This window comes from Balaenoptera physalus (assembly GCF_965194825.1).
Source record: "Balaenoptera physalus genome assembly, chromosome: 15".
Lineage (NCBI taxonomy): Eukaryota > Metazoa > Chordata > Mammalia > Artiodactyla > Balaenopteridae > Balaenoptera > Balaenoptera physalus.
Window position 1 is genome coordinate 68,405,914 of NC_138894.1, and position 15,565 is coordinate 68,421,478.

Consider the following 15,565-nt stretch of genomic DNA (forward strand, 5'->3'; position numbering starts at 1 on the left):
TTTAATGTAATTTTTCTCTTAATTTCTTTTCTTTTGATATAGGTCATGACTGTTCAATACGTTTATGGAACCTAGAAAGTAAGACGTGTATCCAAGAGTTCACAGCTCATCGGAAAAAGTTTGAAGAATCAATTCATGATGTAGCTTTCCACCCATCCAAATGCTATATAGCCAGTGCTGGGGCTGATGCACTGGCTAAAGTCTTTGTATGACACAATGCATCATCTTCACCTTCTAGCTCTTTATAAATAATCAACTGCACAAAAGAGATACAGAAGACCGGGGCAAGAGTCAACCCATCCAGCCCTTTTGTTCTGCTGAAGGAGCACAGAGAACATTTGTTAAAGTATAGTTTTGCAATTCGTTTTCTAAACCTACGGTTTGTTCAGGTTGCTGCAAGCTCAGCTGAATCTGTGAGCCTGAAAACTTTAAAATTTTTCCCAAAATAGGAGCTTTTATTTCTGAGGTTGTTCTAATTCGCTAGGCAGGCCTGAGCGAAGAACATAGGTTTAGCTTACCCCTATTGAGTAAATAGGGCACATTATAAGGGATAATTAAAAAGGTTGATGGCTGGGAATGAGTAGAGGAAGAATGGAAATTTAGACCTAGTTCTCCCCTGAGAAATCTTGTTAAACATATTAGGTAGTCAAAACAGTAATCTTTATCATATCTGTTGTACTAACCCCTATGTGCATAATGACCAGGCAGTGTTAAAATGAGTTTTTAATTTAGCTCTCCTTTCAACTGTTCTCATAGAGCACCTGGCAAAACATTTTACCTATTAGAGGGAAAAAAAGAAATGCAATAACATGTTAAATATATTATTATTCAGAAATGCTAAACAAATATTTAGTTTTTAAGCAGATTTCTATATTGTATTACATTTTTGAAAATAGATTTGGTACCATTCTAAAGTTTAGCTGTCAAAAGCACTCACCATTATGAAGAATAGTTGATAGAGTCTGCTTTTACTAAAGGATTTAACTTATTCAGGTTTAAGATTCTGTTTATTTTTAATGGCAAGCAGGTCATATCTTTATAATAATTTCTGTTAATTTTAAAATTCATTTTATTCATGGGATGTTTATAGTACCAGAGTGATTATTTCCTATCAATGAAATCTTACCTTTCAGTGGTTGAAAAGCTGGAAGTTATTTGCAAGTACTTATTTATCAAAACCCACATAACCAAGCTTCAGATGATCTCTACTCTTTCTTCTTTGTCTCTTATATTCAAATTATCTGACACCTACCAAAAATAGTTCATAATTATTATGTTTTAATAGTCCAAAGGATATGGTTAACCTCAGGCGGCTGCTTTTGCAGAAGTACTAAATAAAGCAAATGTTTTGTGCCCCAGGAATTCCCTTATTAATATCTCTAAGAAGAAGAACCTCTTGGAAATCTAGATGGAATAGTTTGGTGTATAATATTGGCTAAAGGGTTCTCTCTTTCTTTCCCTCTCCCTACCCCACCTCCAGTGTCTAATTGGAATACACAGCATGCTTTAATAGGCAGTGAATCAGTACTGTTTCTGGGGAAAACCATTCTTGAAGAACCAGGGTTCCCTGAGCGCACCTTACCTATGACCCACATATGGTCAACTCTTGGGATTTCCATGACCCCACTGTCTGGACCCAGTATATAGACCTCATCCCTACAACTGTCTCACCTCTCCTCACACTCTTTCTTATTTGCCCAAAATGTCAGAGACCAATCTGGAAATTAGAAATAAGTTACTAATACCCAAATTTTCAGCAAAGTGTATTTTTAATAGGCTCTCAGACTTAAAGTCCATATCCGTAAATATTGTAACCTTTTAATATAATTCCTACATTCCTATGCCCGTGTATTCCATTAGCATAACAATGGCACTTCTGATAATATGTACATCTACTCCCTGAAGAAGTTTTATCACGATAGTGTCAATATTAATTGACAGTTTTTCTTTAAAATTTCTGCTTATCTGCCTCTGGAATTCTGTAGTATACAGGCAAGTTTTCTTTAAAGACCTGTGTTAAATTTGCCTAATTGATATACAGATATGCTTTAATATTTTGACACAGCTACCTTGTCATTTCATCTGTGCTTTGGTTCACAGTGGGCTCAAGGGACTCCTTTGTGTATTCAAATGATTTGACCTGGATATGAGCTACCAGTTAAATGTTTATATTCCCATGCAGGTATAGAATTCCACATTGTGTTTGGCGAATTCCTCTTTTGATTGTTCACAAAGTAAATAAATGATGTTGCTGACCTAACATTTGTAGAAGGATACTGGAAAATTCCAGTCAGGTGCTCTTAATTGGCATATTTGTGATGGATGACTACAGGCTATTGTTCTACCAATTATTGCTTTAATTACTTTCCAAGGTCTGCAGTGCCTGCTTTCCTTCTGTCACTGGAATTCTCAAAACCAAGACACTCTCTTCATCTGCGTTTTATGCCGCATGGTTGAAATGCATTTTTCTGTTAGTAAGTAGAAAACAACCATGAGATATGTAGACTGTAGTGCAAATGATGGAACTGTTGAAAGTTCCTTAGAAAGCCAGTGCTGTGCTCTTGGAGATCGTACCCAGAAACAGAGATTCTTCTCCACTAGCACTGTTATGATCTCAGTGTAGAAATGAGCCAAAGCTGTCTTCCAACCAGATAGAAGCACATATATGTGTCTGATTTTTCCCTCAGCTTATCAAAAATTCAATGAAAATTGACAAAATGAACAAATTCCAGATTTGAACAGTCACTGAAATGCTGTCATAGTGCTTCATTTGTAAATATTTTGGATGAAATGTATTGGAATAGTATGAAAATCAGCAGGAGATGTGGGTCCCTGCCTTATCTTCACATGCTATGGATACATCTCTGGGAGCTTGCAGCACCCTTCTCAAAACTCAGCTGTCATATGGAGCTCATTTGCTACTTGAACCATAGACAGATATTTAACATAAGTGATATAATGACCTTCAGTATTTTTCTATTGAACAAGTTTAGCAATTTTTGCCATTAAACAGATAATTAGTTATGCAAAGTATTTAGCTTTTATAATCATTTTAGTTATGACTAAAAGGGGGGAAATTGAGCTGTATCACTGATAACGAACTTTGTGAGAAATTTTTTGTTTATCTGACTTTCATTCCTTCAGTATTCTTGCTATAAATTTCTTTTGGAGATAATGATGAAGATTTATTTGAAAATGTCTAAAATGTATGTATATTTTATAAATATATATTATATATATTGTAGGAATATATATAATATATATAGACTATATATATATATATATATATATATATATATAAAACCATAGGTGCATTTTACTGTTTTGTATGTTCATTTTTGGAGGTAGTGTACACAGCAGGTGATGACGAGTATGATGAGTGTTGTGCTGTTTGCTTTTGCAGTATAATATATAGTTCTAAATGTTTAAATTACTGTATATACTATATTCATTATAGGCTAGCATGCTTGTTTTAAAGACTGTCATTCTAGTTTATTAAAATCTGAATGTAAGAAAACCTGGCTATTCAAATGTGAATTGAAAAGTATTCCATTCTCAGTACTGAACTATTTCCATTGAACATTCAGGATTTTTGACAAAACAGATATCATCAAGAAGGCAATAGCTAGAGAAAGAGAGGTGCCTTTAGAAAAAAAAAAATACAAATGCAGCCTTACAGTGAGGATGAGGATTGAGTTTCTTTGTGGGGGAAGGGGTGTGAGAGAGAGAGAGAGGGAGAGAGAGAGAGAGAGAGAGTGTGTGTGTGTGTGTGTGTGTGTGTGTGTGTGTGTGTGTGTGTGAGTGTTTGCCAATCTGTGAAGGTCCTGATTTGTGACCATCAGTGTCTTTTTAATGTATCTGTTCAACTTCTAGGACTTCAGGGGACATTTCATGCGCTGTCTTCGTGCTCTTCTGAGCACCATAAGTACTTTCCAAGAATTTTGAATGTGAATTCCTAGAAATTTCAGTAGAGAAGAAAATGGCTATTCTTTCATTGTAAGTCAAGTTCAGGTAGTAGGAGAAATTATTGATTCACCAAAATTACGGGATCTCATTAACGTTGGCTAAGTAAATGTAATTTTTAAAGGCTCACTTTTTTAGCACTTCATATATTTCCCCTTTACACAAGAGCATGTCATGATTCTTATGTGATGAAGATTCAACTAGTGAAAATCATTTTTAAACTAAACACCTGAACTAGTTAAAATTCCACCTAAGAATAGTATTTAAATGGCATCTTTCATATCTACCTCTTTGTCATTGCTGCCATTTTGACTCAAACAAATCTTTATGACATCTAAAATAATGGTTGGATGCAATTTAAAAATCTGTGTTGGTGCTTTTCTCAGGCTTTGTCATTTAAGTTATATTGAACAAAGATGTCACAAATCAGATTGAAAAGCTTAGAATTAATTTTGATTTTCTTTTGAAAGAACTGCTTAAAATTTATCATCAATGTTGATAATGACTTGGAGATAGTCTCTGGTTAGTATATGTCTGTGTGATGCTTTCAGCCAAGAGCCAAACTGTTGTTGATTTACATGGGAAAAGAGCTCTTAAGTATAATTTTCTTCAGCTTACTTTATTCTTTGAAAGCTATTTCAAGTATCTAATCATTAATTTTATTTACTCAGAAGTTCCCTCTGTTACTGGGTTGTTTAGTTATTTATATAATTGCATTATTTTGTTTAACACTGGGATTCAGGTTGTACAAAAGTAGTAGCTGACAGAAATTGTATGTATATTTTTCTGAAACGTATCAATTCCTTCAGTTCATTTTAGAAGAAGGTCCAGAAAACTAACATATCTGTGTTTAAAAAACAAAGGACAGGTCAGGTCCTTGGTAGATGATTTGAATCATTCTACTTGTGCCACTGAAAGTTTTTTAATTGGCTATATATCCATCATCCAACTGGATCGGGATGCCGGGTTCACAGAGTATTAAACAGATTGCATCTTTTTTTTTTAATCCAAAAAAAAAAAGCGAATATAAAGCCAAACAGAGATCTCTAGATCCCACTTATTTATTCTAGGAGTATTCCTGAAGTGGTGCTTAAGAGTCAGAATTTTCTGGATCTTTGCTAGTCAAGCTTTAGATTTGATTTAACTGGGACCACATGCCCGTCATCCCTCGGATGCAAATTAGAAAGTTCATTTTAATTTAAATTAACTCTAATGTCTGCCTGGGTTTTTAACAGGCTGTGAACCAGTGAGTGCCTTGTTAACGTAGAATGATTTTTCCCTGGTTGTGTGTTAGCTCCTCTCTGAAAATGTCTTAGAGAATGGTATTTCAGTTGACTTGTAGAGAGCTGCTAAATTTGGTGTTATCAGCAATCAGAAAGCCTTCAGTCTACCACATACCACCCTCCGTACTTTCTTTTCATTGTTTGGCTGAAGTTTGCCTCTTGTGAGAAACAAATACAACCCCCTTCTCCACACAGCTTTTTTCCAATCCAGATTAAGAGGTATCCCCTATACCTATCCCAACTATATGATCTAATACCTGTTTTCAGGAGGAACCACTTCTGGTTTTGTAATCCAGAAGGATTACAAATCCTGTAATCTACTGGTTATTTTATGTCTTCTCCACTTCAGTTTACTAGAGCTGACCTCAGGACATCATCAGTTCAGATTCATCAATAACTCCTTTTCTCCACACCCCTTCACCCCTCCAACTGGTGATCCCTGGGCCAGCTTGTTTGATCTTCAGGTATTTTAAAATTTAGGTGTAATATCAATTAATGTAAATTAATCCAAATGCTAATTTTTGTGGTGCAAGAAGTTTCTTTTGTAAATTCAGGGTATGGATAAGCTAATTAAGATATCCTTTTTTGGTGGCTCTAAGTGTATTATTTGTTTTTAAATAAAGTGTACAAATATAGATAATGTGCTATAGGTGTCTCATGAATTGAAATATTTGTCAGATTTGGAATCTAGTGGGTTTGCAGTTAAAATACTTTTAATACAACCTGATTTTGTTTTGGGGGTTAGGTAGTAAAGGGGGGCAGAGAAATAAAAGTGTATTAGACAAAGTAGATGTGAATCCAAAGTAATGAACCAATCTTAATTATTGATTGTAAGGAAGGTGGAGAAATTTATCATTATAGAGAGTTTGGGGCTTTGGAAAACCAGTAAAATTAAAATACCCAACACGATTGGATCATGATACTTTCAGGGACATATGTATATTTTTTCTCAAGTGTTCAGTTACATAATTTAAAAAATTATACATACACATACACATATAAATTTAATGTGCTTTTATTTTTTCTTTGTTTGGCTACTTAACAGGCAAGCGTAAGCCGTCTACCCCTTGCTCCTTCAGATCAACATTATTTTTCAAGGGCTTCTGCTCAGAACTCACTATCTCTTTGTTCCACTCTGGAGCCACAATAATATATAGAATCTAAAAGGTACCGCTTCTGGTGTCCTTGAAACTATCCACTGTTCTATGATGTTTCATATGCTGTAGTAACAAGTGTTCTATTCTTTGGTATGTACACATTTTTCAGTAGTGTCAGAAATGTCCCTTTTGTCCCTTGTAATGAGAACTGAGACGTGATTTGCTGGAGTTGTTTTAGAGTAATCTAGCTCAGAAGGTCAAGAGGACTCCAAAAGTTTTTCAGGGATTGATGGACCCTCTGGGGTCAGCCCAGGTTCAGAATGGTATTCTAACCTGCTTTAGGTTTCCCAAGGGCACCACTGAGGTTTTGAAGGGTCCTAGGTTGTCCTGGCACTTAGATATTCCCCAGGAACACCTGGAAATCTGGCAGCATCCAACACTATAACCATAACACATCCCTCCACTTGTTAACTTCTCAGTTATACCTGTCGTTTACAATGATGGGGCCGCTCTAGCTCTGTGGAGAAGCGCTGACATGCAACTTTGAAAATTAGATTCCATATTTTCTGAAACACAAATTCTAATTTAGTATATTTTATATACTTTCAAAACCAAACAGAATGCAAAACCCACCAAACGGAAAATCACTCACTTCAAGTTTCACTTAGATCTTACAAAACCCTAAGCCCTTTCTTATTCTTAGTTGTTATTAGACTAAAGGTAATGGTGTTTTTGGTCAGACTTGAAGAAGGATCTGACTATTTGGGAGAATAAAATCTGCAATATCTTTCCTACTGGAAGGATCTGTTTCATAGAAAATTCTCTCGTCCTTGGTTATTTAGCCATTCACCTTACAGGAAGACTGGTCCAGATGCTAACTCCCTTTTGACTTTTCCTGTGTGCCTCTTTAAAGAGAGAGTTAATCCAGTGATATAAAGGAGAACCCACAGCAAAACATGTTAAATAGCACTTGGAGTACTAGAATTAGTATTATTAATTCACATGCCAAAGTTTTTCATGTCCTTATAAGATCCAGGGTGTGTATCAGGTTCCCAATCTATAACCTCAAACCAAAGATATTTTTGAATTACCTCATATAATAGCATCATCAAATTAAGGGTAATGGTAGGGAAACCCATCATTCACAAATGAGAATTCCCAAACTGAAAAACTTTCTTTAATTAAAAAAAAAAAAACTGCATGCATGGAAAGCAAAATTTTATGTTAAGCATATGTTGAGAAAATAAGCAGCTTGTGGTGTATAATGTGTTGAAATTTTAATGTATACTGACATCACCTACTCCTTCCTTATGGAAGTGGGACCAAGGCAGTAATTTTTCAGAAATAAATAAGATTAACTTACCTTAAAGCAAAAGAAACTCATCAGAAAGTTTACTTTTGGTGCTGGATAACTTGGGTGCGGGTGTGGGGAAAGATGTACCACACTGAAAAGGAAAACACAGCCTCTGATCTGGACCCATCACCCATTGTCTTCCTTTCTTGTTAAAAGACTTGTAAAGATGACCTCTGAGAGCCTTTTGATCTGTAAAAGTGAATGGTTCCAGTTCTGGCTTTTTTTGTCATTGATCCCTGTCATCTAAATTAAAGATTTTGGGGAACTACATCAAAAGTATCCAGGAGTCCCCCGGTTAAAGTGTCAGACAACATAGCTTTTTATTATATTGTAGGAAGCTATATTAACATAAGCCCAGGTTATGCTGTGTCATCTGCATATGTCAGAATGAAGACCAGACATGTAAGAAATGTCCTAATGTAGCCAAGTGGTAATCTCATGAAAAGGTAGAATCATTTTTATAGAATGAGTTCTGTTGTTTTGAATGACTTTGTGCTTTTAGAAGCATTTTTTAAAATATTTACATATTTTTCTACAAGCTTTGAGCCCACATATTTCAGAATATCCTATTGATGGAATTATTTCCCTCAGTGTGTATTTTAGAAAAAGAATGCAATGGTCTCACGTATCTTTTTGCAGTAATTTATGGATAACACGCCTGACCCCCGCTCCCCACCAATACTCAAGTGCCATGTAGGAATTCTTTCATATGTGGTAAATATCTTAGTATTTTGCTGACTGGAAAAGCAGTATTTTTATACGTAGCTTGCAGGTAAACCATGGAGCCTTGTGCATCTGATAAATGTTGAAATGAATGGAACATTAAGATAGAGCATGTATACCACGTAAGTAATGTTAATAGTGTCCCTTCAGAGCTAACAAGGATAAGGTTAGATTCTGCCAATTGCCATGCACAGATTTTGAAAGTATGCTTGTTTAGCCAAAATACCATTTAACAATCAGTTCGTTTAAGAGGAAACTTTTTCAATGAAATAGTACCTGTTCAGTTTCCTTGTATATCTCAGGGTCAGAAGAAACGAGGTTTTTTTCCCAACTCTAAAACATTCAGACTTTATTTTATTCCTTTGATCAGCCTTTTAAACAAGCAGGACAATAAGCTCCTTATTTCTCATTGTTGTAGGATACCTAGGAATATATATGTGATGATTACAATAAAAAAAATAAAACTTGCAAGCAGACTTTTTTCTCTTAGAAACATTGCTTTCTGGGGGCAGAAATAATTTTACTTTTGAACTTGAAGGTTGTAGATCAAGGCAGGTTTATACCCTTGATGTATGCAAGTTACATACAGCTTGCCTCTGCGGATAATCACATTTTATTTTGTGTGAATTTTAGAATTGTTTTGGGAGTACAAAGATTGGCAGGGAATATACAATAAGTCTAATTTACATACATATCTTTCAAAATCTTGTGTTTTTTTTTTTTTTTTTGAGGCATGAGGAGCAGGTATTGATGAGTTTTATTCTGAATGCTTTGATTCTAACCCCATTCTCAACTCAGATTTTACATATTAGGTATTGCTCACTTGTCACCTAAAAAATAAGAGTTGATGGTTATTTGTTTGCTGCTGTCTCTAAGCTCCTTGAGGCAGGGACCATATTTGTTTTTCTTATATTCCTCAACACTTCTCCTGGTGCCTTACCATATAGAAAGTACTCGATAAATATTTATTGGTTGAGTGATCAGAGAACACATTTTGAAACTCTAAATCTATCCAGATCACCAAAAACAAAGGAAAAGAAAAAAGCATCCCTGCCAGTCCCTTGGCAATCTCAAATGTATTTAGGTCTGTGGAGCTGACGCTAAGATTGAGGTCTGCACCCTCCTTGGGGAGGAATCTGGACCTCACCTGAAAGGTGGCAACAGAATGCCCAAGGCAGCACCCTCTTCTGCTACGCACTTCCACTTTTGGCTGCTTTGGAACTGAGCAAAGCATGCGGGGGAGTAGGAGATCTCTCTAAGCCCTGCTGTGGTATCCCTTCTGTCCCCCCTATCCTCCTGAACACCAACCCACTGGCCTCTGATCCCTTGACAGGGAACTGTCCAGCCTGGAACCTAACCCTGCCTTGACTGTCTTGGGCCCAGACAGGGTCCACCACTCTTCTCCCTTGTGACCCTCAGATGGTCCTGCTCTTCCTGACGGGCATTTTTCTCCAAAGAGGTAGGAAGCTTCTCCCAGTAGAAGGTTGTCAAGAAAGACATTTCTCTGGGGAGCTTGCTTTGGAGTTGGAAGAGTCTGGGACAAAATCCCTCAGGATGTTCTTAGGGCTGATTTTGTCTTGAAGATTTGATGGTAATTGTCTGAATGTTTATTACGTCTCCTAGGAATAGTTCTGTGTTGTCTTGGGGTGCTGCTGCCACTCCAGCAGGGCCCAGGAGGCTTGAGACCTTGAGCTGAACAGCTTAATTGTTTCAGGAACACTAGTTAGGGACAGGGTATTTATATTTAACAGTCAAATGACTTTTAAATCATTAATAGAATCATCAACAGAGCAGTGAATTATGTGACTATGAAATATTCAACTAAATAAATCAAAATAATATTAAACCTATATATTATGTAAGAACTGTTATCTCTTTTTTAATTATTGAAACAAGATTCCTTTACAACCAGTATAGCACAGAGGAAAGAACAGGATTTTGGCCTGGGCACAGGACATTTATTGGCCATGAGACTTTAGATAAGCTAATCTGAGTTGGTTTTTCATCTACAAAATGGGTATTATAGATCTGCCTACTTAGATTGACTTGAGATAATAGATATATAACACCTGATAAAATGTCAGGCAGTAATAAGTATCAAAGAACTATTATTCACTCCCTGAATTCAGTCTTCTTATGTAATTCTGTCACACTCCTGATAGCTTCTGAAATATCAGGTTTTTTAGGAGAAATCAGGTTAAAATGAACATCAAGAGGAACCCTTAAATTATACATAAAATATTAGTTTCCTCAATAGTTGAGTGCCTGCTATGTGCCAGAGAGTTCTAGGTGCTGGCATTCAGCAGTGAACAGATAAAATCCTTTACCTGCAGCTGACATTATAGTTGGGGAAAACAAACAACAAATAAGTAAAATACATTGAATATTAGTGATAAGTACTGAGGAAAAAAAAGGGAAGGGAGATGATTTGATGTTAGATTAAAAGAGTGGTACAAATTAATAGTACTATAATTTAATACAGTTAATTAAAAGAACATCACAAAAGAGCAATAAATGAAATAATAAAGATGCATAATGGCAAAACTAATCATATCCCACCATACCATTTCACTCCCACCTCCCTTGTAGCAGCCTGATATATCTATTCTTATTCCTACAAATATTACATACGGGGTTTTGTCTTTTTCTACAGTTACTCTGCAACTTCTAAAATGTAATGTGTATTGTGAGCCCCTTACAAGTCTATACATATATAATCGCTTTTAAATTTCTTAATATACACACACAATTTTATATATAATGAGATTTTTTGGGTGGGTCAGTTTGCTTTAAATGGGATCATATATATCCTCTGCATCTTTTCTTATCCAACAATGTATGATAAAAATCCCTCCAAGTCTGTCATAGCTCTTACTCTTTTTAGTGCTGGGTAATACTGTATGATGATGGAGAGGTTATTAAACCTCTTCCATATTGATGGGCATTTACTTTGTCACCATGTTTTTACTATTATGGTAATTGTGCCTGTGCACATATTCATGACCATGATGGTTTTACTTCTATGGAATAGATTCCCTGGAGTAGGATTGCTGGGTTAAGGGGTATGTCAATTTAAAATTTTTAAATAAATGTTGACAGGTTGTCTCCCAAAAAGGCTGGGACAGTTTATATTTCCATCAGTAAATGTACAAAAATACTGTTACCCTTTATACCCATTAGCAAAAACTGTTGTAGCATTTAAAAAAAAGAAAAGGAAAGGAAAAAAAGCCTGGTGGTGGGTATAGTGATTTCGCAGTGTTTTTTTAATTTGCATTTTCATTACTACTGTAAATCTGGAAAACTTTCCATATGTTCTTTGGTCATTTGGATTTCATTCATAATTTACTTATTGTATTAGTTTTCTATCTCTGCATAACAAATTACCACAAATTTAACAGCTTAAAACACCACCCACTGATTATCTCATGGTTCTGTGGGTTAGAACTTCAAGCAGGCTTTGATTGGGCTCTCTATTTAGTTTCCAGTAAGGCTGGAATGAAGGTGTGTGCCAGACTGGGCTCTTAGCTGAAGGCTCTGGGGAAGAATTCACTTCCAAGCTCATATATGTTGGCAGAATTCGCTTCCTTGGGATTGTAGGATGGTTGCAAGATGGAGGTCTCTGTTCCCTTGCTGACTGTCAACTAGGGTTGTTCTCAGCTCCTAGAGGCTACCCTCCAGCCCTTGCACGTGGTCCCCTCCATCTTCAAAGCTAGCAGGCATACATCGAATCCTTCTCATGCTTTGACTCTTTGTTTTCTGCTACCAGGCTTTTTAAAGGGCTCATGTGACTAGGTTAAGTCCACCCAGATAATTTCTGTATGTTAATGTCAACTGGTTAGTATCCTTAGTTACATCTGCAAAGGCCCTTTGCCCTGTAAATGTAGCATTATCATAGGAGTAACACCAGGGGCAGAGATCATGGGGACCATCTTAGAATTCTGCCTACCATAAATATTCATATTTTTATTTGTACCTTTATATTCATTTTAATTTTTATTCATATTTTTGCTCATGTTTCTATTGTGTTTGTCTTTTTATTTAGTTTGTAGGAGCTTTTTATATATTAAGCCTTCCTACTCTTGGTTGCAAACATTTTTTTCTAACTCTTATAAGCTGTCTATTAACCACATTAATAAGTACTTTTTCCATAGAAAACTTAGCCATTTGGATTTCACTCTTAAGGTGAATGGCATATTTGTAATTTTTAATTCACATTTAAAATTTTTATTCATTTTTATTCATTTTGATTTTTGATTTTTATTAACATTTCGCCCATATTTTCAGTCTTTTAAAAAAATTATAAGTGCTCTTTGTGTATTATAAACTCTTTCTCTTATTATTTGCTAATTTTCTCCAGATCTTTGATTTGTCTATTGACCATATTTATAATATCTTTTCCCATTCAAAACTTTATATTGGTATATATCCAATATATTATTTTATTTTTCAAAATACAGACATTTATGAATATATAAACATTTTGAAGTATTCTGTATTGTTTAAGGTCTTCACCCCTGAGTGGCATGTATAGTCTCCTGGAATGGCTTTTGCATTTTATTTATTTATTTTTAATTTGTCTACTCCATTTTGAATTTGTTTTTGTATACAATGCAAGCTATGGATGCAACTTTACTTTCTTCCGAGTGAGTTGCCAATTGTTCTAGCACCCTTTATTAAATAAACTATCTTTTCCCAATGAATTGAAACACCAACTTTGTCGTATATTAAATTTTCACATATGATGAGATTTATTTCTCAGTATGCTATTCTGTTTCACTTCTAGTTCTCTTTACATATGGCAATATCATATGGATTCAATTACAGTGGATTTCTCTTCTCTTTGTGAACAGTGGTTTTATAAAATGATCAGGCAGAGCATTTTCCTACCCCACACGCCTACCTACTGTTCTTTTTACTACTTTTCTTGGCCATTTGAAATTTGTGATCACTTTATCCAATTAGGGGTTGAAATTGCATTAAATTTTCAGATTAATTTTGGGAAGTTTGACATATGATATTGTCTTCTAAGAACTAAGAAAATTGTATCATTTTCAGTTTGCTCAGGTCTTGTCTATAGCTTTAGTAAGATTTGAGAGTTTTCTTCATTTAAGTCTTGCGTCTTTTTTATCAAATGTATTCTTATTTCTTAGCCTTTTGGTCATTACTGTGAATGGATTTTTTTTTCCATTTCCATTTCTAAAGGCTTATTATAAATAAAGGAAAAGCCTGTTTTTTTCTGTGTACTTACCTTGTATACAACTTTACTATATATACTTGCTAAATTTTCTCATTAATTTCAGCAGTTTTCACTAGAGTCTCTTGGGATTTGTAGAAATATAATGATGACACAAATAATTCAACGTTTTTTGCAATGTTTGACAGATTCTTTTCTAGAATCTTTATTGTCTATAAACGCCATCATAGTGTTGAGTGATAACAGTGATAGCAGGCATCTCTGTTATTGATTTTAGCTAAAATAGTTTGAGTATTTAGTTATTTAGAATATTTGTGTTGCTACTTGGTAAATAATCTTTATCTTATTTAAATACATTCTTTCCTGTTTTACCAAGAGATTCTGTTAGGTATAGCTGCTAATTTCATCAAATGCCTTTTCAGCATCTTTTGATGTGGTCAGGTGTTACTTTCTTTTAATCTGTTGACTAGCTGGATTATGTGTGGAGTTGCTGACATGAAACCACTCTTGTCTCCTTGTAATAAAGCCTGCTTGGTCATAATGTGTTATTCTTTTCTTATAAATCAGTATTCCAGTTGCTAATCTTTTATTTAGAACTTTAGCATGAATATTCATAAGTGAGATTAGTCTATAGATTTCTTTAGTGGATTATTTTATTAGGTGTAAAAAATTATGCAGGTTGGCAAAATATGGGAGTAATCAGAAGGCTCACCCACTGCTGGTGAGAATGAAAATTTTTTCAAATACAGTTTCCAATTTATTGGAAAACCATCTGGCAGAATCTACTAAAGTGAAAATATTCATACCATGGAATCTAGTAATTCTGCTTCTAGGCATACACCCAATAAAATGCATACATATGTTCACCAAAAGATATGTTTTAGAATGTTTATAGCAACACTATTACTAATAGCCTCAAACCTTAAACTACCTAAAAGTCCATCCACCTGTAGAATGGATAATACATTTTTGTGTGTTCATACAATGGAATATGATCCAATGAGAACAGTTTATAACTCCAATGAGAACAGTTTATAACTATGTGCAACATATGGATGAATCTCAGAAGCATTATGATCAGCCTAAAAAGCCAGATATAAAAGAATGCTATGTGCTTTCCTTCATATAAAGTACAAAAACAGGCAAAACTAATCTATGCTGTTAGAAGTCAGGAAAGTGGTTATCCTCAGTGGAAGGTAGGCAGGGGAGGAGACAGTGTCTGAAAGGAAGTCTGAGGGGGACTTCTGGAGTGCTGGTAATGTTTTGTTTCTTTATCTGGATGCCTGTTTATGGTGCATTGTTTAGTTAATGAAAATTCATCTGACTTACATGTACACATTTTTTTTGAATAAAATGTTTTTAGAATAATGCTGTTTCATAAAATGAATTGGGGAGATTTTCGTCTTTGTCTATGGTTTAGAATTGTTTAAATATGAGATCATTGAAATTACCTGTTAAAGATTAGGTGGAACTTAGCTGAGAAATCTTTTGGTCCCGAGGCCTTCTTTATTGTGTAGGACTGTCTCATGCATTTTGCCTCCCTAGCTCTTGGCTATATACACATATACACATATATTAAGGTTTATTGCTCACCCCTATTTCCCTCTGCTTCCTTTATTTTCTGCTACATTGAAGTCTGTCTTCTAATTAATATCTTGTTTGTTTCTTAGTATTTTCCTCAGGTGGGGTAATATACTCTCTGAATCTCTGGTAAGCCACAGTTCTTTTTTCATCCTAATAGGTAAGTGATATCTTGGTTGGGTATAGTATTTGGGATTACTGCTCTGTTTGTCCAGTGGCCTAAAAAACATCATATTCTTAGTGTTGCAGTTGAGACGTGTGATGCTAACCAGAATCTTTTTGCTTCACATGTCACTTGCTCTTTTTGTCTGGAAGTAATTTTTAAAAATTCTTCTGGTTAAGGAATTAATTTTGACCTATGATTTGAGAT

General features: G+C 35.0%; 1 protein-coding gene across 4 annotated transcripts in view; it reads left to right on the plus strand.

Annotated features, from left to right (window-relative positions):
- STRN (striatin) overlaps positions 1-13,120 on the plus strand; it is a 116,089-nt gene extending 102,969 nt beyond the window's left edge. For all 4 annotated transcript variants that reach the window (XM_082427696.1, XM_082427698.1, XM_082427699.1 and 1 more), the window contains one exon: positions 43-13,120. In XM_082427696.1, coding sequence (XP_082283822.1) covers positions 43-212 — 170 coding nt within the window. In that variant the 3' untranslated portion in view covers positions 213-13,120. The remainder of the gene's footprint in view (positions 1-42) is intronic.
- The last annotated feature ends 2,445 nt before the right edge of the window (positions 13,121-15,565 follow it).